Source organism: Lynx canadensis, chromosome C2 (assembly GCF_007474595.2).
Source record: "Lynx canadensis isolate LIC74 chromosome C2, mLynCan4.pri.v2, whole genome shotgun sequence".
NCBI classification, from domain to species: Eukaryota; Metazoa; Chordata; class Mammalia; order Carnivora; family Felidae; genus Lynx; species Lynx canadensis.
In genome coordinates, this window is record NC_044311.2 from 98629814 (window position 1) to 98655502 (window position 25689).

Below are 25689 nucleotides of genomic sequence, written 5' to 3' on the forward strand. Positions count from 1 at the left end.
CAGTTGCTACCACTCACCTTTTTAAGGTAGTTTTTTCTCTCACTTTTATTATAGCTCATTTTTATTAAAAAGAGAAATACAAGAAATCCTAATAACCTTTACAGTAAACCATTAAGCTTCCATCATCTTCCTCAGTCAGCCTCTCGGGGTGCAGTTCTTCTTTGAAGAGAACAGAGGTGTCTTTTCTCAGTGCATCACCACGGATGGTTAAGCTTTCTCCTCCTCAGAGAAGGGAGGGCTGCCTAATGATCATCAAATATTTTTAACTCTTTTTTGGACTTATTTGTTCATCACGTTTTTAAAAATCCCAGTGTAAGAATATTATTGTAGGCATTAAATGGAGTATAGAGTATCTTTAAATTTAAATAGGGTATTATTTACATATAAATCTCTACCCCATAATCCAAACGAAGGGACTGTATTGCTACATTTCCCATAATAATGAGGGGAAAATATTGATTGCTCTTCTAACTAGATGTTTTACTTTGGGGGAAGTTAGTGACATACAAATCATCTGTGAACAATACTGAATATATCTAAGAATATGTACGGCATTCATTTGTGTAGTATTTACAACCAACTTTTCCCCACCCTCTTGGCAGAATTGTTTCCCATGATGCTCCAGTGTTCTGTTACCATGATTAGCACACTGTTTAGTAGTTATATGTTGAAATTACATTAATTAGTTATTTGTTGAAATTCATTAGTGTTTGGATCATGGCATTTTTACTTATTTTTTGCAGTTTTGCTGAGGTATAATTCTTCCTAATGAAGTGACCCTTTTGTCATGATATAATGACCTTTTTTATCTTTTATTATAGATTTTGGCTTAATGTCTGATGTAGATATAACTACCCCTGCTCTTTGGTTTGCATTTGCATGGAATATCTTTTTTCCATCCCTTTACTGTTAGTCTCTATGTGTCCTTACAGCTGAATTGAGCCTCTCCCAGGCAGCAGATGGTTGGGTCCTGGGTTTTTTTAATCCATTCAGCCACTGTATGGCTTTTAATTGGACAATTTAGTCTGTGTGCATTTAGGTTTTTGTTTGTTTGTTTTAGAGAGAGTGCAAGTGGGGGAGGGGCAGCGAGAAAGAGAGAGAGAATCTTAAGCAGGCTCTACGCTCAGCATAGAGCCTGACACAGGGCTCAATCTCATAACCCTGAGATCATGACCTGAACTGAAATTAAGAGTCAGATGCTTAACTGAGCCACCCAGGCACTGCAGTCTGTGTTCATTTTAAGGTAATTGATAAGGGGCACCCGGGTGGGTGGCTCAGTCACTTAAGCATCCAACTTCAGCTCAGGTCATGATATCACGGTTTGTGAGTTCAAGCCCCACATTGGGCTCTGCACTGACAGTGTGGAGCCTACTTGGGATTCTCTCTCTGCCCCTCCCCTGCTCATGCGCTCTCAAAATAAATAAACTTAAAAAAATAAATAAAGTAAATGATAGGTGTGGACTTACTCTTGCCATATTGTTTATTGTAGTTTTGTAGTTCCTTTATTCCTTTCTTCCTCTCTTGCTTTCTTCTTTTGTAATTTAATGATCCTCTGTAGTGGAATGCTTTGATTCCTTTCTCTATCTTTTTTTGTGTACTTACTATAGGTTTATACTTTTTGGTTATAAGGCTGACATAAAACATCTTATAGTTATAATCGTCTGTTTTAAGCTGATAAGTTTGTATACAAACTTCTACATTTTTATACTCTCGCTCCCAGTTTGTGTTGATGTCACAATTTACAATTCTTAATATTCTATAATTCTTAATATTCTATAATTCTTAATATTCTATAATTCTATAATTCTTAATATTCTGTAATTCTTAATTAACAAATTATCGCTATAGTTATTTTTAATACTTTTGTCTTCTGACCTTTATACTGGAGTTATAAGTGATTCACCCACCACCATTACAATATTAGAGTATTCTGGATTAAACCACACACACACACACACACACACACACACACACCTTTACCAGTAAATTTTATTGTTTTATAATTTAATATGTTTTCATGTTACTAATTAGTGTCCTTCACTTCAACTTGAAGAAGTCCCTTTAACACTTCTTGTAAGGCTGGGCTATCGTAATGAACTCTTTTCAGCTTTTGTTTGTAAAACTCTTTTATCTCTCCTTCAATTCTGAAGGACACCTTTGCCAGGTAGAGGATTCTTGTTTGGCAGTTTTTTTCTTTCACACTTTGAATACATCATCCCACTATCTCTGGCCTGCTAGATTTCTGGCTGAAAAACTGGCTGACTGTCTTATGGGAGTGCTCTTATATGTAACAAGTTGTTCTTCTCTTGATGCTTTTAAGATCCTCTCCTTGTCTTTTAACTTCTGACAGTTTAATTATGTGTTTTGGTGTGTGTGTCTCTTTAGATTCATTTTGTTTGGTATTCTTTGGGCTTCCTGGATGTGTATGTCTGTTTATCTCCCCAGCTGAGGGAAGTTTTCAGCCAGTATTTCTTTCAAAAAGCTTTCTGCTCCTTTCTTCTCGAACCTGTATAATGGACATATTTGTACCTGTGATGGTGTACCATTAGTGCCTTAAGCGATTCTTTGCTCTGTCTTTATGTTGGCTGATCCTTTCTTCTGCCTGATATAGTCTACTATTGAACCCCTCTATTGAATTTTTTCAGTTCAGTTATTGTATTCTTCAGCCGTATGATTTATGTTTGGGGTTGTTCTTTAAATATATTTTGTATCTCTTGGAGAAATTCTGTCTTTCCTCATACATTGCTCTCCTGACCTCAGTAAGAATCTGTACAACCACTGTTTTGAACTATTAGGCAAGTCACTTATTTCATTAAGATTGCTTTCTGGAGATTCATCTTGTTCCTTTGTTTGAAAGATATTCCCGTTTTTCTATTTTTCTTGAAGCTCTTGGTCTCTGCACATTAGATAAAGCAGCCACCTCTCCTAGTCTTAACAGAGTGGTCTTATGTAGGAGATGAACCTTGTCAGCTTGGCCCAGGTTCTTGGTTGTCTCTCAGACCTCTGTGATCATTCAGTCTGCTGCCTTTGTTCTTAGTTCCCAGTAGTTGAGCCTGTACCAAGACCTGTCAGTGTTCCAAAGGGGAGAATCTCAGTCAGCACCTGGATGCAAGCTGATTAAAAACTGTACCCTCAGGCAGCAGCTGGAAATGTAGGTAACTAAGCCCCTTTGAGAGAAACTATAAGATGTGTCTTTGCCTGCTCCCTCTGCACTGAGCCCAGGTGTGTAGCCACAGGGGGAGAGGGATGCTTCTAAACCCATTTAAAAACTGCTTCTTTGTTACAGTCCTATAGGACCTGTGAATATAAGCTCCATTGGCTTTCAGAGCCGGGCAAACCAGGGTCCCATCCCTCAGGTGGTTGTCATAAATGTTGGGTAACCAGATTGTATCCACACTCCTTCCAGAGACATGCTGGTGGTCTTGTTTTATCACTGGAGTGAGTTAGAGGGAGAGGACAGGGGAAGGCCCCATCAGACAACTTCAGTCTCTGGGGAAGACTATAGCCAACCCCTGAATGTGTGCTAAATTAGAAACTGGACCCTCAGGAATTAGCTTATAAAGTATGCCATCAAACTCTTTCAGGGAAATACTGGGAGATGGGCGTTTTTGCCTGCTCTCTCAGAGCTGAGCCCCACGGGGATGGCTGTAGGGAGTGCTCACACATCCATTAAGAACCATTTCTTGGTTTTGTGTATCTCATGGACACAGGCTCCACTGGCTTTCAGAGCCAGTTGTTTTAGGGGCCCTTCCTTTGGGTTGGTTGTTTTTAAAGTTGAAATACTAGATGTGCAGTCCAAACCCTTCATTCCTCAGAGAGAAGTTCGGAGTTGGGAGTTCCCTTCCTGTTGTATGGTGCAGTGCCAGGGATGGGGTTCAGTCAAGAATGTGTTTCAGCCTTTCCTACCCACTTTGATGTGGGTATTCTCTCATTTACCTGATATGGAAGTCGCTCAGCTAGTTTCTGGACTTCTTTTAGAGGGAAATGCTCCATCTGTGGCTATACACTGAGTGCATCCAAGGGAAGAGGGAAGTCCAGGACCTCCTAGGTCACCATCTTGGTCCTTCCTCAGCAGTTTTACTTTTTAATTTTTCCCAGAAAGAACTAGAGAAGCAGAAGAGAATTAAGAGGAACCAACAGCTGGAAGCAGCAGCTAAAGAACATTATGAAAGAGTGTTGCAAAGAAAAAAAGGCATGGAGCCTTGGAAAAGATTGAGAATGCAAAGCAAGCAAAACATTCAGGTATAGTGTCACGAGCTTCCTCCCAAAATTACAAAATGAATAAACAGAATTTTCAAATAGAATACACCCCCAATTAGGATTGTTTATTTGGTGTTTAAAAGCCAGAAATATTATTCCAGACCTACTATTTGAGTATATGTATTTCTTTATTTGGGATAAGAGCTCAGATTTGGTCATCAAAGATGGAGGAAGATTTCTGTAATTGGGTAAGTTGGAAACAAAGTGAGGTTTGTTTGTTTTGTTTTGTTTTTAGTTTTAGAGAGGGAGTGGGGGAGGGGGGGAGGGAGAGAGAGAGAGAGAGAGAGAGAGAGAGAGAGAGAATGAATGAATGAATGAATGCATGCATCCCAAGCAGGCTTCATGCTCAGCATAGAACCCAAAGCAGAGCTCGATCCCACAACCCTGGGATCGGACCTGAGCCAAAATCAAGAGTCAGGCACTCAACTGAGCCACCCAGCTGCCCCAAAATTAGTAAATGTTTTTTATTAAAGACTTTCCAAGTAAGATAAAGAGAGGCCTTTCTCAATTTTAGCCATGTTTTTAATAAAGAGAAAATGACTACCATAAGGAATATTAGTCAGGTTTCTACTTCAATAAAACTGCATAACAAACAGCCCTCAATAATCAGTGGCTTATTTCTTACTCACATGTCTGTGGCCCAGTTGTGGATTACATTCAGATCTCTCCAAAGCCTCTTTCTGGCTTCAGCAGTAATTTAGGCCATGCTTTTACCTGGTAGATGTCTGAGGTACCAAGACTAAACCCAAATATGTACACCAATACAAAGCCTCTGCTTGTATCACATCCACTAACATTTCATTGGCCAAAGTAAGTACCAGAGCCAAACTCAAGGTCATTATGGGAGAAAAAGGTTCCTACTTCATTGGGAGGCACTATGATATGACACACAAAAAGTATGGGTGTATAATCCTATTATAGGGACAATAATCTACTCTGCCACACAGAAATACATAAAATCAAATAACATTAAACTTCAAATTTACCCACTACATAGGGCAGGACATTCTAAACTAAATGATCAGAAACTCAAAATGGATAAAATGTTATTTTCAAAATGCTGTCTAATAATAAGCACAGTAATCTATACTAGTTATGACCACTCTTACTTACACATTTGGCCAGGTTAATACTGAAAAGTAAAACTAGCATTTTTGATTATGAAAACCAAATATAATAAGAGTCCCACAAAACTGAGTAATGCTGTGAGTTATACCTCTGTGCACATGACTTAGGCTGTTTTTTTCCTCCCTACCTAATCTATTCATTCTTCATTCTCTTTGTTCTCTTCCTTTCACACTTTCTTTCTACCTTCCCAAAATGTCCTTCCCACTGTCTTTTCTCTGTCCCTGATTTTTTGCACTCAGCCTCCTTACCAGTGGTTCTGGAACTGTTGAGTATTCCAGACCTGCTGATGAAGTCAGTTTGTGGTGATCAGGCCTGAGGGCAAGAGGATCCATCTGTGCCCTAAGCCATTGCTTTTTGCTTTGGCTTTTTCTTGTAATGAGATAAGAGGGCTGACTCCCTGGTCTTCTGAATGAATGAATCTGGAAATGAAATTTGAAATTCGAATTGAAATTTGCTTCTTACAATATACTACCAAATTATAAGTTGGTTATATCTGATAGTTTGCTATCCAATTGAATTTCTAGTTTTGTTTTACCTGGATTTTGTATATTTTGGGGAGATTTTCAATTATTAATACGCAAAGAAAAAGTAGACAGGGAGTGGAAAGACTCACTCTTATATTTTTATAAGCTCTTCTTTTGTCCTAATTTTTTACTAAACTAAACATCTTGGAGGCTCCTGGGTGGCTCAGTCAGTTAAGCGTCTGACTTCAGCTCAGGTCATGATCTCACAGTCTGTGGGTTTGAGCCCTGCATCGGGCTCTGTGCTGACAGCTCAGAGCCTGGAGCCCTGCTTCAGATTTTGTGTCTCCCTCTCTCTCTCTCTGTTCCTGTCCCGCTCATGCTCTGTCTCTCTCTCTCTCTCAAAAATAGACATTAAAATTTTTAAAAAATTTTAAAAATAAGGTATAAGATTTTGAAATGAAATTGAAATTGAATCTATGGGTGAATAACCAAATGAAAAAAAATTTTTTTAAGTTTATTTATTGGGGCGCCTGGGTGGCTCAGTTGGTTAAGCATCTGACTCTTAGTTTCAGCTCAGGTCATGATCTCAGTTTCATGAGTTCAAGCCCCATGTCAGGCTCTGTGCTGCCAGTGTAGAGCCTGCTTGGGATTCTCTCTCGCTCCCTCTCTGCCCCTCCTCCACTTGCACTGTCTCTCTCTCTCAAAATTAATAAATAAACTTTAAAAAAAGTTTATTATTTTTGAGAGAGAGAGCACAAATAGGGGAAGGGCAGAGAGAGAGATAGGGAGACACAGAATCTGAAGCAGGCTCCAAGCTCTGAGCTGTCAGCACAAAGCCCCAAACTCATAAACTGTGAGATCATAACCTGAGTGGAAGTTGGATGCTTAACCAACTGAGCCACCTAGGTGCCCCCAAATTAATTTTTTTTTAATTTATTAGAATATAAAAATAGGAGTTTGAGTTCAAAAGGATAATTATAGGCTTTAAAAATAGAAAATCCCTAAATAGATTATTAAAAATAATAGTGATAATAAATGAATAATATAAAAACAAGAGGACAAAACATAAGAGACTCTTAAATATGGAGAACAAACAGAGGGTTTCTGGAGGGGTTGTGGGAGGGGGGATGGGCTAAATGGATAAGGGGCATTAAAGAATCTACTCCTGAAATCATTGTTGCACTATATGCTAACTAACTTGGATATAAATTTAAAAATAAATAATTAAAAAATAAATAAAAATAGAAAAGCCCAATTAAAATAAAAATAGGAAAACAGTTCTGAAACCAGTATTTCCAAACTTTTCTGTTCATAAAACCTGTTTTCTTTTCCTCTGGAGAACTTCTAAAAATGAACATTCCCTGGTGCCCCCTCCAGGTATTCTCAGTAGGACTGAGTTGTGGGCTGGTATATGTGTCAGGGAATCTGCATTTTTTAAAAGTAGCCCAGGAAATTGAGTGGTCTGAGCACCACATTTTAGGAATCATCTCTGCAGCTTATGACAAGAGTATTAGCTTCCTATTGTTGGTACAACAAATTACCACAACTTTAGTGGCTTAAAACAACCCATATTTATTATCTTAAAATCAGACTTGCAGGGCAAAGGCACGTTCCTTCTGGTGGTTCCAAGGGGTATCTGTTTCCTTGCCTTTTTCACCTTCTAGCAGCCACCTGCATTCTGCTGCCCCCTCCTCAAATCACTCTTCTCTCTTGCTTTCATGTCACATGTCCTGATACTGACCCCTCTCCCCCCCAACCTCTCTCTGACAAGGATACTTAGAATTACATTTAGGGCTCTCCCACATAATCCAGGATAATCTCGTTTAAGATCCTTCACTTAATCACATTTTAAGATTCTTCACTTAATCACATTTGCAAAATCCCTTTTACAATGTAAGGTAACATATTTCCAGGAATCAGGCCACGACTGTTCCTGAGGGGCCATTATTCAGTCTATCACAACAAGACAGTAGAATTTTAGAGCATTAGCAGTCCTCTCCATCTCTTTCAATATGTAATAAGAGAACTGAGCCTTAGGAGAGCGGACATGCTCTAAGTTACACAGCACATTGGTTACAAAGCTAAAGTGTGGCACCCGTTTCTGCCAGAAACCCTGCCCAGGTCTGGCATTCCTTTGAACTGTGTAAGAATCAGAGTATTTGTGTAGACAACAACCACCAGTTGAAACTTAAAAAGTAAAATGAGGGGCGCCTGGGTGGCGCAGCCGGTTAAGCGTCCGACTTCAGCCAGGTCACGATCTCGCGGTCTGTGAGTTCGAGCCCCGCGTCGGGCTCTGGGCTGATGGCTCGGAGCCTGGAGCCTGTTTCCGATTCTGTGTCTCCCTCTCTCTCTGCCCCTCCCCCGTTCATGCTCTGTCTCTCTCTGTCCCAAAAATAAATAAACGTTAAAAAAAAAAAATTAAAAAAAAAAAAAAAAAGTAAAATGAAGTAAAAGAAAAAGTTCTGGAGGACAGTAAAAGGAAGGGTTGCTTCTTTACCCATCAGAGTTGGCTTCCAGAAGAGATAGAAAAAAGAAAGGTCCAGTTCAACAGTTCCTGGCTTGTTTGTAACATGTTTTCATAAGGGTTATTTAGCTTTTCCCTTAAACTCATATATGCTATATGCTATTTATTCCAACATCCATTTTCAGAATTTCCATGGGATTTTCTGATAATCTTTTTCTTCTTGGTTCTCTGTTTTCCCAGAGAATAAAAATCAGGGAGAATAGGAGGCTCCCCTTGCCTTTCGGCTCCCAGGCCAGGATGAGTGAGGACAGGCAGTGGTCTCAAGGGCCACAATGGCCTCCTGGATGGTTATTTTGACCAAGAAATATGACTGTTAGGAGATTCGCTTGGATCATTCACAGTGCTGGATAGCTAGACAAGGCTTGGGAAAATTTCTAATTGTCTGGACAGGATTGAGAGAGAAGGATTTTTCCCTCCTGCCTCTTAAAAGAATGTAACAGTTACCTTTTAAAACCCATAAACTCTGAGTTACATGTTTGTTTTGATAGAATGATGCTCTGAACCTTTTAAGTTGGTAAGACATTAAATTATTCATCATGTTATTTTCCTATCAAATGTTTTTGTGGTTTATTGATAATGTCTAAATTTCAATTCTGGTGACAGCTCATACTATAAAACTAATTGAAAGTATTGGCATTTCTTCAGTTAGATGGTGGTTAAGTACATACTAGAGAAGTTTATTATGGAGTTGCTGTCTAAGCTCCAGGAGAACAAACTGAGAATGTCAGCTACTCACTTCAAAACTCGGTGCAAGTGAAATATGGCTTTGGAGGTTCATTCCATTTCCCTAATAACCAGCCAGTCACTGTGGTCTTTAGGGAGTCATCGCTGAAAGGCTATACATGATGTGAATCTAAAACCCCCATAAAAAAGGGTCAGTAGTCAAAGCTCTTAGGACATAGTCTGAATGTCCTTAGTATTCTTACCTCTACAACTACCTACAGGTGTTTTATAGCATCGTTTGCTAAGGTGATTTGTGCTTTCTTAAATGATTAACCATATAAGGAATAATTTCCTTTTCTCATTTAAAAACTTCTCCAGGTGGCAGAAGAACATCACTCTTTGGCTCTACAGAGGAAATGCCTGTTGTCTTGGCTCCAGTATAGTCAGGAAAGCCTGGCTAGGAAGACAGCCTGGGCTGATCAATTTTATTGCCAGATATTGCTTAGGAGAGTTATCCGGAGCTGGCTACAGGTAAGGCCACAGGGAAGGAAGCTTTAAATACATGTCCCTGCTCAGTCCCATGTAAGAAAATCAGATGCAATCCAGATGTCCATAATCATTGTTTTTTCAAGAATATAGAATAGTCAATTCAGTTCCTTGCTTTGAAATGAATATGAAAATGTCAAATCAATTCTTAGTATAAAACATTTCACAGTTTCATAAGCTGTTTATAAAGTGTAATGTATCATTACATCAGCTTTTGTTTTTATACTCATTTCTTGTTTCTTGTCCCATAATTGCTCAAGTGATTTTACTAGAACCCTACCCCCGTCCCAGGCTTATAATTGTTTCTACACCTCTGGTTCCATTATTGTTTAATACATTGCAGAGGATATTATCTTGGCTGCCATGTTGTCTTTTTCTCCTTCTGCCTCCAGTGTCCTTTCTTCCTTTGTTTTGTGTTTGCTTCAATTCTCTTTTGTACTGCTTATTTGTTCCAATTCTTTATGATATTATTTGTCTCACTGTTATTCCTGTCCTCATCCCTAGTACATGACCGAACTGGAGGAAGACATACGAAAACTGTGTGTACATTTTCTTCAGAAGAAGATGTTCAGGGCCTGGTTTAATGTGGTCAGGGAGGCCAAGACTGATTCCCAGAGCAAGCACAAGATTGCGGTGGAACATAGTGACAGGTGAGGTTCTGATTTCTGAGAAAATTCACTCAGACTTCACAGCTGCTCTGCAATATATTGTTTTATGTTTATTTATTTATTTTGAGAGAGAGAACATGAGTGGGGAAGGGGCAGAGAGAGACAGAATCCCAAGCAGGCTCCACATTGACAGCATGGAGCCCGACTGATGTGGGACTCGATCTCAGGAATGGTGAGATCGTGCCCTGAGCCTAAATCAAGAGTCGGACACTCAGGAGCCACCCAGGAGCCCCCCCACCCTTTTTTTTGTGTGTGTTTTATAGAGAGAAAAACAGCAATCAAGACACGAGTTGGAGGGAGGCAGAGAGAGAGGGAGAGAGAATCTTAAGCACATTCCACACTCAGCATGGAGCCTGACATAGGGATCCATCTCACCACCCTAAGATCATGACCTGAGCTAAAATTAAGAGTCAGATACTTAACCGGCTAAGCCACCCAGGCACCCCTGCTCTGGAGTATATTCTATGCCCAGAATATGTCTGAAAGATGAGGTGGGGGCTAGGAGAGCTGGACACTCGAAGATACCAGAGAAGGGTGAGAGTCCTAGCTTGCCCACTGACTACAGGGATGAAGGCAAGGCAGTGAACTCCTAGAGCTCCAGGGTCCCAATCTTAAAATGAGGAGGAGGATGCCTGCCCTCTCCACCTCTCTACCTCACAGGGGCTTCCCAGAGGATAAAATGATAGGAAATCCATGAAACACACCTGAGCAAAATGTATCGTATACTTTATTAGTCATATAGGTTTATCTTTTAAGTTCAATTATTTTAACATTTATTGTGAAATATAACACAAATATAGAAAAGTGTGCTTAAATCAATCATACAAATACAGCCTACTGAATTACTGTGAATTGGACACTCGTGTCACCATCACTCAGGTCAAGAAACAGGACATTGCTGGCCCCTACAAATCCCCACGGGCAACTTCCTAATTGCAAGCCCTGCCCTTCCCTCCTAAAGGTAAACTACTCTCCTGACTTTTAAATAATGAGCACATCCTGGGGCACCTGAGTGGCTCAATCGGTTGAGCATCCGACTTCAGCTTAGGTCATGATCTTACCATCCATGAGTTTGAGCCCCACGTCGGGCTCTGTGCTGACAGCTGGGAGGCTGGAGCCTGCTTCGGATTCTGTGTCTCCCTCTCTCTCTGCCCCTCCCCTGCTCTCGCTCCATCTTTCTTTCTCTCAAAAATAAACATTGAAAAAAAATTAAAAAAAAAAAAAAAAAAAAAACAAGCACATCCTTGTGTTTCTTTTCCCTTTGACCTAAGGATGAAGCCTTCAAGGCTATAATTTCATGTTGCCTGGTTTGGAACTTTATATAAGTGAAATCACATTGCCATATTTTTATAATACAGTGATGTTTCATTTAATCCAGTGTCCTTGCAGAATAAGCTATTCTATGTAAGTTTTTTCTTGGTTTTCTACTTTTAGGCATTTTGGACAGAAATGTTCTAAATTTCATTACATACTTCCCTTTGAGAGTAAATAAATGACCTATGTTTTGGTGATCGGTTGTCATTGCTTATGAGCATAATGTGGTGGGCATATATCTCCAAGCTCTGAGGTGGCAAGATTGTTGTGTAGGTAGGAAAGTGACCCTTTCCTCATTACACCCAGATTCATTTTTGGTTGCTTTGTTTTCATTTGTGTGTATGTGCCTATGTGAGTGTCTGGTTTTTATAAAAGTGTTCCTATCTTGTTGCTGCTAGGGTGCCCACCACCAACAAAGCCTGCTCACCCTTGTTTAATTTACAGGTTACTGAAATCTGTGGGCTGGGAAAACCTCAGTAAGTTGATTCTAATTTTGTCTAAAATAAAATAAGCAAAGAGGGGCGCCTGGGTGGCTCGGTCGGTTAAACGTCCGGCTTCAGCTCATGTCATGATCTCGTGGTTCATGAGTTTGAGCCCCAAGTCAGGCTCTGTGCTGACAGCACGGAGCCTGCTTTGAACATTTAATTTTTTTTTGACCTTTATTTTTGAGAGAAAGGGAGAGACAGAGCGTGAACAGGGGAGGAGCAGAGAGTTAGGGAGACAGAATCCAAAGCAGGCTCCAGGCTCTGAGCCATCAGCACAGAGCCCAACGTGGGGCTCGAACTCACAAGCTGCAAGATCATGACCTGACTTGAAGTCGGATGCTTAACCGACTGAGCCACCCAAGTGCCCCAGCACAGAGCCTGCTTTGGATTCTTCCTCTCTCTTTGGAGACTCTTTGGAGTCTTCCTCTCTCTCTGTTCCTCCCCTGCTCGCATTCTCTCTCTCTCTCTCTCAAAAATAAATAAAAGACTAATAGATAAATAAACTAAACTAAACTAAACTAAAATAAAAGTAAGCAATGAGAAAGGGTACTCAGAGGATTTGCCTTTGAATAAACACTTCAGTTTGAAGGTTGAAGTTTCCTCATGTGACCCTGGATAAATAACCTTTTGAAGCCTCCTCATTCCCTGTTTGTAAAATGAGAATAACAACAGAACCAATCTTAGGGAGTTGTTGAGAAGACTAAACAGGCTAACACAGTACCTCACTTAGTGCATGCTTAGCCCCAAATAATAGCTATGTTTTGTTTACTGTCATTATTAATGTGTTGTTATTAAACATCTTGTTTGTCCACTTTTCTTTCTGTTTCTCGGCTGCCATGTACAGACTGAGAGACTTATTGGGGCGGCCGCACAGGACAGCTAAGAGAGGGCTTTCGCACACACCAGAGGGTGGGGTACAGTGTCAGTGTTTCCCTTTTCAGGCAAGGAGACTGAAGCTACAAGCAGGTAGGTAAACTGCCCAAGGCACACAAATAACAAATGGTGGAGCCTGGCCTCTGATTCAGGCTTTCTGACTCCAAACCATTCTCTTCTTGCTATATCCATCTCCTTCCCCAGTTTTCTAATTCAATCTAATTCAATGTAAACTATAAAATATAGTAGTGAAATAGTGGTCCTATTCACTGAATATTCAGTTATGAAATCTATGTGGGAATCCACACATTCAACAAGAAATAAATTCTCGACCAGTGTCTATTTGATATAAAAGCATCGTGGAAAATTCATGGCTTCGCTCTTTGCTCCATTCCCCGGGCACCAGCCCCAGTGGCCTCCTGGTGTTCCTCAGACAAACCTCACGTCTGCTTCACAGTTTGCACAGCTTTCACATGACCTGGATCAATGCACCTCCCTGACCACCCCATCTCCTGTCTATCCACTGACATGCCCTGTTTTCTTCACAGCACTTGAGACTCTCTGAAATTACATAATTTATTGTTTACACATTTATTGTCTGTCCCTTCCAGCAGTGGAAGGGCCACATCTGGCTCACTACTGTGTTTTCAGTGTGTGACAATGCCCAGTACACGGGTGCACAGTAGATACTTGGTACATAAATGAACGGATTTTCTTACAGGAATGACACTGTAATTTAGTCACGGGTCTTTTAAAAGGACCTTTAACAAGCTGATATTCAAAGTTCTTATTCAATGTTATATGAATGAAAGAATATTGTCTAGAAAAGCTGTGGGTGAAAGAGAAGGAAAGAGAGACATTTGTAAGTGTGAGGCCTCACCTTAAAGTTGCAGTAATTCTGTCAGATGATCCTAATAAGAGCATGAGGTGTAATCTTATATATCTGTATCACTTCTCAATATATTACTTTATAATTACATATAGATTTCTAATTTTATAAATCTGGAATTTTATACTTGGTGGGGATGTCAGCCTGACCTAAGTGTCTCATTATCACTACTTCCTGTGTAGTTCTGCAGTTAGAGCTCAGCTGTATGCCTGTCCAGTGCCTCTCAGATGAACTGGTATATATTTATATTTTTATACTATAGATACTATTCTATTTGTTTTACATATGTGATGGCATTGGATAAATGACATCTCCATGATTAAGCAATTATTGTTATCCTCATTGTTTCATTTTCTTTTAATTCCAGTATAATTAACATATAGTGTTAGTTTCAGATGTACAATATAGTGATTCAACAATTCTATACATTACTCAGGGCTCAAAACAATAAGTGCACCCTTAATCCCCTTCACCTGACCCCTATCCATTCCCATACCCCTCTCCCCTCTGGTAACCACCAGTGCTTTATATTTAAGAGCCTGCAGGAGGGAGCTGTTTGTCTCCTTTTTTCTTTGTTTTGTTTTCCACATGTAAGTGAAATCGTGGTATTTGTCTTTCTCTGACTTATTTCACTTAGCATTATACCCTCTAGATCCATCCATGTTGTTGCAAATGGCAAGATTTCATTCTTTTTTATGGCCTTCATAAATATTTCATCATATATATACCACATCTTCTCTATTCATCTATTGATGGACACTTGTGTTGCTTCCATAATGTGGCTATTGTTTTTTTTTTAATTTTTTTATGTTTCTTTATTTTTGAGACAGAAACAGAGCATGAATGGGGGAGGGGCAGAGAGAGAGGGAGACACAGAATCTGAAGCAGTTCCAGGCTCTGAGCTGTCGGCACAGAGCCCAACACGGGGCTTGAACCCACGAACCGTGAGATGATGACCAGAGCCAAAGTCGGACGCTTAACCAACTGAGCCACCCAGGTGCCCCCATACTGTGGCTATTGTAAATAATGCTGCAATAAACATAGGGGTGCATATAATTTCAAATTAGTGTTTTCACACTTTTGGTAAATACCCAGTAGTGGAATTACTAGATCATAAGGTAGTTCCGTTTTCAATTGTGGTAAGAACCTCCATACTGTTTCCAGTGGTTACACTAGTTTGCATTCCCAACAGTGCACAAGGGTTCCTTTTTTCTCTACATCCTCGCCCATATTTGTTGTTTCTTGGGTTTTCAATTTTAGCCATTCTGACAGGTGTGAGGTGATATTTCATTGTGGTTTGAATTGCATTTTCCTGATAATGAGTGATGCTGAGCATCTTTTAATGTGCCAGTTTGCCATCTGTATGTCTTCTTTGGAGAAATATGTCTTTCATGTCTTCTGCCCATTTTTAAATTGGATTGTTTGTGTGTGTGTGTGTGTGTGTGTGTGTAATTGTATAAGTTCTTTATATATTTTGGGTACTAACCCCTTATTTGATATATCATTTACAAATATCTTCTCCATTCAATAAGTTTTCTTTTTGTTTTGTTGATTGTTTTCTTTGCAGAAGCTTTTTATTTTGATGTAGTCCCAGTAGTTTCTTTTTGCTTTTGTTTCCCTTGCCTTAGGAGACATATCTAGAAAAATATTGCTATGGCTGATATCCAAGAAATTACTGCCTGTGCTCTCTTCTAGGATTTTCATGGTTTCAGGACTCAACATTTAGGTCTTTAATCCCTGTTGAATTTTTGTGTATGGTGTAAGAAAGTGGTCCAGTTTCTTTCTTTTGCATAAACTGTCCAGTTTACCCAATATGTTTATTGAAGAGACTTTTTGCCATTGTATATTCTTGCCTCCTTTGTTGAAGATTAACTGCCCATATAATCATGGGTTTATTTCTGAGTTCTCTATTTTGTTCCATTGATCTGTGTGTCTATTTTTGTGCCAGTTCCATTCTGTTTTGATTACCACAGCTTTGTAGTATATTTTGAAATCTGGGATTGTGATACCTTCAGTTTTGTTCTTCTTTTTCAAGACTGCTTTGGCTACTCAGTCTTTTGTGGTTCTATACAAATTTTTGGATTATCTGTTCCAGTTTTGTGAAAAATGCTGTTGGTATTTTGATAGGGATTGCATTAAATCTGTTTTGTTCTCCCAATTCATAAACATGGAATATCTTTCCATTTGTGTAATCTTCAATTTCTTTCATGCATGTTTAGTTTTCAGAGTACAGGTCTTTCACTTCCTTAGTTTATTCCTAGGTATTTTATTATTTTTGGTGCACTTGTAAATGGGATTGTTTTCTTAATTTCTTTCTGCTACTTCATTGTCAGTGTATAGAGATGCAATGGATTTCTGTATATTGAATTTGTATCCTGTGACCTTAATAAATTCATTTATCAGTTCTAGTTTTTTGGTCGGGTCTTGAGGGTTTTCTATAGATAGTATCAATCATCTTCAAATAGTGAAAGTTTTACTTCTTCCTTACCAATTTTGATGTTTTTTATTTCTTTTTCTTATCTGATTGCTGTGACTGATTGCTTTTTCTTGACTGATTGCTGTGTTCAACAATATTATGTTGAACAAAAATGGTGAGAATGGACATCCTTCTCTTATTTCCTGATCTTAAGGGAAAAGCTCTCAGTGTTTCACCACTGAGTATGTTATTTGTGGGTTTTCCATATACGGCCTTTATTACGTTGAAGTATGTTCCCTCTAAACCTACTTTGTTGAGGGTTTTTATCATGAATGAATGTCATACTTTGTCAAGTGCTTTCTCTGCATCTACCAAAATGATCATATGGTTTTTATCCTTTCTCTTAGTGATATGATGTATCACACTGATTTGCACATATTGAACCACCCTTGCATCACTGGAATAAATACCACTTGATTGTGGTGAATGTTTGTTTTAATGTATTGTTGGATTCAGTTTGCTAGTATTTTGAGGATTTTTGTATTCATGTTCATCAGAGATTGGCCTTTAGTTCTCTTTTTTTGTATTGTATTTATCTTGTTTTGGTATGTGTTTAATACTGGCCTCATAAAATGAATTTGGAAGCTTTCTTTCCTCTACTATTTTTTGGAATAGTTTGAGAAGAATAGGTTATCAACTCCTCTTTAAATGTTTGGTCAAACTCACCTGTGAGTTTGTCTGGTCCTGGACATTTGTTTGTTGGGAGTTTTTTACTGATACAATTTCATTGCTGGTAACTGGTCTGTTCAAATTTTCTATGTTTCTAGGAATTTACACATTTCTTCTAGGTTGTCCAATTTGGTGGCATATGGTTTTTCATAGTATTATAATCCTTTGTATTTCTGTGCTATTGGTTGTTATTTCTCCTCTTTCATTTCTGATTTTGAGTCCTCTTTTTTTTTTTTTTTTTTTTAATGAGCCTGGGTAATGGTTTATCAATTTTGTTGATCTTTTCAAAGAATGATCTCCTGGTTTCACTGATGTGTTCTGTTGTGTTGTTTCTTGTGTTTTTGTTTTGTGTTTTAGTTTCTATGTCATTTATTTCTGCTCTAGCCTTTCTTATTTCCTTCTGGTTTGGGCTTTGTTTGTTCTTCTTGTTGTAGCTCCCTTATGTGTAAGGTTACGTTGTTTATTTGAGATTTTTCTTGCTTTTTGAAGTACGTCTGTGCTGTATAAACTTCCCTCTCAGAACAGCTCTGGCTACATCCCAAACATTTTGAACCATTCTATTTTCATTTTCATTTGCCTCCATGTATTTTTTGACTTCCTGTTTTATTTCTTCATTGACTCTTTCATTGTTTAGTAGCATGTTATTTAACCTCCATGTATTTGTGGTCTTTCCAGATTTTCTCATGTGGTGGATTTCTAATTTCATGGCGTTGTGGTCAGAAAAGATGCATGGTATGACTTTGATCTTTTTGAATTTGTTGAGACTTGGTTTGTGGCCTAACATCTGATCTGCTCTGGAGAATGTTCCATGTACACTTGAAAAGAATATGTATTCTGCTGTTTTAGGATGGAATGTTCTGAATATATCTGTTAGATCCATCTGGTCCAATATGTCATTCCAAGCTATTGTTTCTTTGATTTTCTGTTTGGATGATCTATCCATTGATAAAAGTGGGGGGTGTTAAGGTCCCCTACTATTATTGTATTACTATTGATTACTTCCTTTATGTTTGTTATTAGCTGCTTTATGTATTTAGGTGTTCTCTTGTTGAGTGCATAATTAATTGTTTTATCTTCTTGTTGGATTGTTCCCTTTATGATTAGGTAGTACGCTTCTTTGTCTCTGCCATAACACATGGTAATTAAAATGGCAAAGAGTAGTGATAAAGAGAGTTTTAAAATCAGCAAAAGAAAAGTTACATTCAAGGAAAACCCCATAAGGCTATCAGCTGATCTTTTAGCAGAAGTATTGCAGACCAGAAGGGAGTGGTATGATACATTCAAAGTGGTAAAAGGAAAAAAATCTACAACTACCAATATTCTATCCAACAAGGCCATCATTCAGAATGGGAGAGATAGAGTTTCCCAGACCAAAACAAAAATTAAAGAAGTTCATCACCACTAAACCAGCCCTACAAGAACTGTTAAAGGGAACTCTTTGAGTGGAAAGGAAAGACCATAAGCAGGAGTAAGAAAAGCAGGAAGCACGAAAGCAGTAAAATTAAGCATATCTCTAAAAATCAGTCAAGACAGGCACCTGGATGGCTCAGTCAGTTAAGCATCCAATTTCAGCTGAGGTCATGATCTCATGGTTCGTGAGTTCAAGCCTCGCAGCAGGCGTTCTGCTGTCAGCACAGAGCCTGCTTCAGATCCTGTCTCCCTCTCTCTCTGCCCCTCTCCCACTCATGTTCTTTCTCAAAAATAATCATTTTTAAAAAATTGGTCAAGAGATTCACAAAATTAAAAAATGTAAAGTATGACACAATATACCTAAACCAAGGTGGAGTAGATAAAAATTTAGTACTTTTATTTTTTTTTTTACTTTTATTCTTTTTAATGTTTATTTTTGAGAGAGACAGAGTATGAATGGGGGAGGGGTACAGAGAGAGTGAGACACAGAATCAGAAGCAGGCTCCAGGCTCTGAGCCCTCAGCACAGAGCTCGATGTGGGGCTTGAACTCAGGACCCATGAGATGATCTGAGCTGAAGCTGGATGCTTAACCGACCGAGCCACCCAGGTTCCCCTTATTTTTATTTTTTAAATTTAATGCTTTTAGAATGGATTCTAAACTTCAGTGACCATCAATTTAATACAGACTGCTATATGCAGAAGATGTTATATATAAACCTAACAGTAACCACAAATCGATACCTGGTAATAGATATGCAAAAAAGAAAGAGAAATGAATCCAAGTATGTCACTAAAGAAAGCCAGTACACCATGAGAGGAGAGCAAGAGAAGAAAGGAGCAGAGAAGAACTGCAAAAATAACCATGAAACAAGTAACAAAATGGCAATAAGTACATACTTATCCATAATTACTTTTAATGTAATGGGCTAAGTGCTCTAATCAAAAGACCTAGGATGGAATGGATAAAAAAGCAAGACCTATCTATATGCTGCCTTTAAGAGACTCATTTCAGACCTAAAGACACTTGCAGATTGAAAATGAGGGGGTGGAGAAACATTTATCATGCAAATGGAAGTGAAAAGAAAGCCAGGGTAGCGATACTTACAGCAGACAAAATATAGTTTATTTTTTGTTGTTTATTTATTTTGAGAGAGAAAGAGAGAGAGCACAAACTGGGGAGGGGTAGAGAGAGGAGGAGAGAGAGAGTCCTAAGCAGGCTATGTGCTGTCAGCACAGAGCCCAGCATGGGGCTCAAACTCATGAACCGTGAGATCATGACCTGAGCTGAAATCAAGAGTCAGATGCTTAGCTGACTGAGCCACCCAAGCGCCCAAAATAAACTTTAAAACAAAGACTGTAACAAGTGACAGAGAAGTACTTATATTTCTGATATTGCCTCAGTACTATAGCTCTGAAGCATTTTGGAATGATAGGCCCCTTCATAGGAATAACAGTCACAGACCTACTACACCCCCAGAAATGGGCATATGCACATCTCATACAATGTTACACAAAATGTCAAAGAATCGTGGACCTCACGTTAAGAATTCTTATGTTGGTGACTCACAACACATTTGTTAACACAATACATGCACATGTCATCTATCAAGACATACTTGCCAAGCATAAAAAATGCCTAATAACATGGTGTCTGGCTCCCATAATTCAGCAGAAAATGAAGAGTAGATAGATACATGCTTACATACAGACCATAAATAAGTGCCAAACCAATGATTGTGACCATGTGCTGTAAGAGGAGTTCAGAGGAAAGAAAAATAAATGCAGGCAAAGATAGTCTAGGAAGATTTTTCTCGAGGGGGCAGACCATTTCCATTAGGGCAGAACAGTAGGAGATAAAATGTACAAGTCAGAAAGGGGGAGGGGAGCCAGGAGAAAGATGTGAACAGAGGTAAGAGTCGGAAGACAGGGTCGAGGCCTGGGTGGCCAGACAGCTGAGGACAGTAGATGGAGGACTGGATAGGAGAAGGAAGAAAGCAAATGTAGCTGCACTCCTTGAAGCCTTTTTGTGCTTAACTTCCACCAACAAAAATCACCAATATCAGAAAGAGCAAATAACTATCAGCCACGGAACTAATGGGGACTGTGATGCCTTCTAGGGTTTTGTGACAGAGTCAAGAAGCCAGAATAAATCCCATCTATGCCTCTAGTTGTGAAAATATAAACTCAGCTACTCTGCATTTTTGTTTCCACAACATAACTCTATTTGTAATTCCTTCTACACACCATGCTGTTCTTGCCTCTTTGTCTTTACTCAAGACATGCCGTCTTCTAGAAAAGCCTTTTGTCTGACAAAAACTCCGTTCATTCTCTTTCAAAAATTTCAGATGCTCCTCACCACAAGACTGGTGAGTACCCTGTGCTTATCTGCACCATGGTAGCTCCTCACTGCACTGATCTGTTCACCAGGTTAACTCCCTGTGTGGGCGGAGACCATCTGGCTTACCTTCTCATTCCCAGTGTGCAGGTAGTTGCGTTATCCTAAAAGGCCACTGCAGGTCTCCCTAGCTGCAACATGTGACCCTCCAAAACTGTGATTCCAGAAATTGACATCAGGGTAATCTTTTCTCAACTGAAATTCAAGGCTGTTTTTGTTACTGGAGGTGATGTTACCAGTGGCCTTTTTAAACTATATACAGACACACCTCAGAGATCCTGTGGGTTCCATTCTAGGCCACTGCAATAAAGCAAATATCACAATGAGTCAAATGAATTTTTTAGTTTCCCAGTACTTCTAAAAGTTATGTTTACACTGTAACTATTAAATATGCAATAGAATTCTATGTCTTCAAAAAAATGTACATACCTTATTTAAAAATACTTTATTGCTAAAAAAGGCTGACCATCATCTGAGCTTTTAGGGAGTCATAATCTTTTCCCTGGTAGAGGAACTGCCTCAATGTTAATGATTGCTGACTGATCAGGGTGGTGGTTGGTGAAGGCCGGGGTGGCTGTAGCAATTTCTTAAGACAACAGTGAAGTTTGCTGCATCAACTGACTCTTCCCCTCCCAATTTCCTCTGTGGCACATGATGCTGTTTGATAACATTTTACCCACAGAACTTCTTTTAAAATTGGGGTCGATGGCTCAGTCAGTTGAGCATCTGACTTCAGCTCAGGTCCTGATCTCACGGTTTGGGAGTTTGAGCCCTGCGCTGGGCTCTGTGCTGACAGCTCAGAGCCTGGAGCCTGCTTCAGATTCTGTGTCTCCCTCTCTCTGCAACTCCGCAGCTCACGCGCACTCTCTCTCAAAAATAAGTAAGCATTAAAAAAAATTTTTTTTTAATTGGGGTCGATCTTCTGATCCCCTGCCACTGCTTTATCAACGAAGTTTATGTCTTATTCCAAATCCTTTGTTATTTCAACAGTCTTCTTGGAATCTTTACAGGGATAGATCCCATCTCAAGAAACCACTTTCTCTGCTTATCCATAAGAAGCAACTCCTCATCCATTAAAGCGTTATATGAGATGGCAGCAATTCAGTCCCATCTTCAGGCTCCACTTGTGATTCTAGTTCTCTTGCTGTTTCTACCCGATCTGCAGTTACTTCCTCCACTCAAGTCTTGAACCCCACAAAGTCACCCAAGAGGGTTGGAATCAGCTTCTACCAAACTCCTGCAAATGCTGATATTTTGATCTCTTCCCGTGAATCACAAATGTTCTTAATGACCTCTAGAATAGTGACTCCTTTCCAGAAGGTTAATTTACTTTGTCCAGATCCATCAGAGGAATCACTATCTATGGCAGGTACAGCCCTAAGAAATGTTTATTTTTTGGTTTTTATTTTAGAGAGAGAAAGTGGAAGGGGCAGGGGGAGAGGGAGAATCTTAAGAAGGTTTCACACTCAGCACAGAGCCCGATGCGGGGCTTGATCCCACAACCCTAGGATCATGACCTGAGCCAAAATCAAGAGTTGGATCCTCAACCCGACTGAGCCACCCAGGCGCCCCTAAGAAATATATTTCTTAGGTAATAAGATGTGAAAGTCAAAATTATTCCTTGATCTATGGGCTGCAGAATGGATGTTGTGTTAAGAGGTATGAAAACATTAGTCTCATTGTCCGTCTCCTTCAGAGCTCTTGGGCGACCAAGTGCATTGTCAGCAGTCATATCTTGCCAGGAATCTTTTTTTCTGAGCAATAGATCTCAACAGTGAGTTTAAAATATTCAGTAAACCATGCTGTTAACAGATGTGCTGCCGTCCAGGCTTCGTTGTCCCATTTACAGAGCACAGGCAGAGTGGATTTAGCAGAATTCTTACAGGCCCTAGGGTTCTTGGAATGGTCAGTGAGCACTGGCTTCAACTTCAAGTCACCACTTGCCTTATCTCCTAACGAGAGAGTCAGCCTGTGCTTTGAAGCTCTGAAGCCAGGCACTGACTTCCTCTAAGAAAATCCTGGATGGTGTCTTCTTCCAAAATGAGACTGTTTTATCTACGTTGAAAATCTGTTGTTTAGCATGGCTACCACCTTCATGACTGATCTGAGCTAGACCTTCCAGATAACCTCCTACAGCTTCTACATCAGCACCTGCTGCTTCACTGTGCACTTTTATGTCATGGAGAGGATTTTCCCCTTAAACCTCAGGAACCACCTTCTGCTAGCTTCCAACTTTTCTTCTGCAGCTTCCTCATCCTTGTCAGCCTAACTAGAATTGAGTTAGGGCCTTATTGTGGCTTAAGCTTTGGCTGAAGAGAATGTCATGGTTGGTGTGATCTTCTATCCAGACTAGTCAGACTTTCTTGTATCAGCAATAAGGCTGTTTTGGTTTCCTAGTATTCCCGTGTTCACTGGAAAAGCATCTTAATTTCAAGAACTTTTCCTTTGCATTCACAACTTGGCTATTTGGCAAAAGGCGCCTAGCTTTTGGCTTCTCTTGGCTTTAGACGTGCCTTCCTCACTAAGCTTAATCATTTCTAGCTTCTGATTTGCAGTGAGAGGCATGCGACTCTTCCTTTCACTTGAACACATGGAGGCCAGTTATTAACTGACCTCATTTCAATATTGTTGTGTCTCATGGAATAGGGAGGCCTGAGGTGAAGGAGAGGGATGGGGAAACGGCTAGTCGAGCAGTCAGAACACGCACATTTATCACTTAAGTGTGCCGCCTTGTCTGTGCATGGGTTGTGGTGCCCCAGTTACAATGTTAGTATCAAAGGTCACTGATCCCAGATCACCATAACAAATACTGTGATAATGAAAATGCCTGAAATGTTGTGAGAATAACCAACATGCACCATAGAAACACGAAGTATAAGTAAATGCTATTGGAAAAGCAGAGCCGACTGACTTGGCTCAGTGCAGGGTTGCTGCCATAAACCTTCAGTTTATAAAAAATGCACTATCTGTGAAATGCAATAAAATGAAGTATGCCCATACGTCTAAGTGCCTGGGACTCAGTCTGTGACTGTGGTACTGCACTTGCGTTTCCAGCATCTTTGCCTTGAGGTGTTTGGCTGCTGGAGCCCTCGGTCCACTGGTTCTGTCTTGAGTACAAGGTGCAGGCTGTGACCACATCACCCGGAATGTCTCATGGCCTGCATTTTCAGAGGCCACTGGGTGCTCCACTCAAATGTCACCTCAGAGAGGGTTTCCCTGATCCCTGGATGAAAAATAAAAACCCATCAGTCACTCCATCCTGTTTCACTGCTTAATTTTCTTCATAGCACTTCTCACTGTCTGAATTCCGATTCTGATCTCCGTATTTCTTATATAACATTTTATTCAAAGAATTCTTCTTCTACTGATGGAAAGTAAACTTTTCCCTTGGTGTTTTACCTTTTTTTACTTTTCATTTTTAAAGGAGGATTCTCTGGATCACATTTCAGACGTGGAAGAAGTTTGCAAACTCTATGAAAGAGGAAAGAATAAAAGAAGAAAGGCGAAAGCAACTCCGCAGGAAGGTAGCTGAAATTCTCCCAGACTTCCAGATGCCCGCACCACCGTGACTCCTGTGGCAGCAGCAGACGCAGGCCCTCGTGTCCCAGGAGTCCTTGGGAGACGGTGTGCACGCGCAGTGCAGCGTGTGGGATGGCCATCCGCACATATGTGCATATGCCTGCTTTGTGTTCTGTCAAATACTTCTTGGACTGGAGGAATTATCTGGGGAATTTTAACTTCCTTCTTTGACTCTTCTTGGATTGCTAATTCATTAAAGCATTTATCACAGCAGGAGCATTCAGAAGAACAGTCTAAAGTTCAACTGTTCAAGTGTATCCTATATATTTTTAGCATCATAAACTTTAAAAGGGGACAAGTGTTTGCTTGCCTGAGTCTTTGAAGGAAAACGTGTCCTTATGGTTTAACATTGGTCGTTGACAAATGTACCTTCGATAGAAATTAAAGGTAGTGAGTATTTGGAAAAGGAGTCACAGGTGCTCAGTTATCTAGAAGGTCAGCATCAGCAACAGACATGCTGCGAGGCCCCATCCTTCTGCCCACCCCTGATGGAAAAGCACGTATCAGACGGACTTCCATGCAGCTGTGGCAAAGGGCCGGCAGTGGACCCTCATTTCAGAGAAACTGCGGCATCGGAGATCCCTCCCTTTGGAGCATCCTGACCAGCGTGAAGGGGATTCCAAAAGCCAACGGCTCCATCAGAAGCAGTCCGGAAGTTTGTTAACGTGTGTGTTCATGCTCACAGCTGCGGCTTCTAGGTAATACACCAGGTCTGTCTTCTAGTCTTCAGTTCAGTTTGATCCACGTACGGAGATACTTCTCTCTGATTCAAAGGCGGATTTACCTTTAAGGTGCAGAAGACTATGAACACTGAAAAATGCTCTCCTGTGGACTGTCTGAATTACGTGCTAGAAAAAAACACTTCCTCACAAACAACAGGTTTACTGTAACAAATCTAAGTATACTAGAGAAGGGCACCCAGTAAAACCAGAAGGCCCCTTGCAGCTCCAAGGTCACTACTGTTGTTTGGTAACTGGAAATTTTAAGCTGGTAAAATAAAACCGCGTTTGCTGTTCAAGAAACCGCTGTTGTCTCTCGCTCCCTAGAAGGGACGTGCTGTTGTGCCACCGGCACAGCCACCCCCATCCTTTGTCTCCGGAACACATGTGAGGATTTACTCAGAACTGACAAAACGCCCTCGACCGAACTTTATTTCTCCTACAGAGTCCCTGTCCCCACACATCCTTTCATGTGAGTATGCAGGTGTCAGCTAAAAACTCTTTTTAAGACCAAGAGGCACCAAAGAAAGTGGGACTGAAACGAACTCGTGCTTAATCTCTTTCCATCCAAATCACCCTCCACCACCCTTGTGTGTGGTGCAGCACAGAACCCTGGTGACCATTAG

At 40.1% G+C, this 25689-nt stretch overlaps 1 protein-coding gene and 2 long non-coding RNA genes across 7 annotated transcripts in view; 2 read left to right on the top strand and 1 right to left on the bottom strand.

Moving 5' to 3' along the window:
• Positions 1–25685, top strand: part of CCDC191 (coiled-coil domain containing 191) — a 90058-nt gene extending 64373 nt beyond the window's left edge. For 2 of the 5 annotated variants that reach the window (XM_030328831.1, XM_030328833.1), the window contains exons 14-17: positions 4099–4242; positions 9418–9570; positions 10090–10235; positions 24190–25685. In XM_030328831.1, the coding sequence (XP_030184691.1) occupies positions 4099–4242; positions 9418–9570; positions 10090–10235; positions 24190–24334 (588 nt within the window). In that variant the 3' untranslated portion in view covers positions 24335–25685. Of the gene's footprint in view, positions 1–4098; positions 4243–9417; positions 9571–10089; positions 10236–24189 lie in introns of those variants that run through there. The other 3 variants (XM_030328832.1, XM_030328835.1, XM_030328836.1) reach the window with 2 other exon arrangements.
• Positions 1830–21456, bottom strand: LOC115523141. Its single transcript, XR_003971653.1, has 4 exons — positions 20835–21456; positions 5637–5807; positions 3937–4104; positions 1830–3065 (listed from the first exon to the last, which is right to left on the bottom strand). It is a non-coding gene; the product is annotated as an uncharacterized LOC115523141 (long non-coding RNA).
• On the top strand, positions 15783–22135 carry LOC116738312. Its single transcript, XR_004344094.1, has 3 exons — positions 15783–15794; positions 20849–20855; positions 21949–22135. It is a non-coding gene; the product is annotated as an uncharacterized LOC116738312 (long non-coding RNA).
• Positions 25686–25689: the final 4 nt, after the last annotated feature.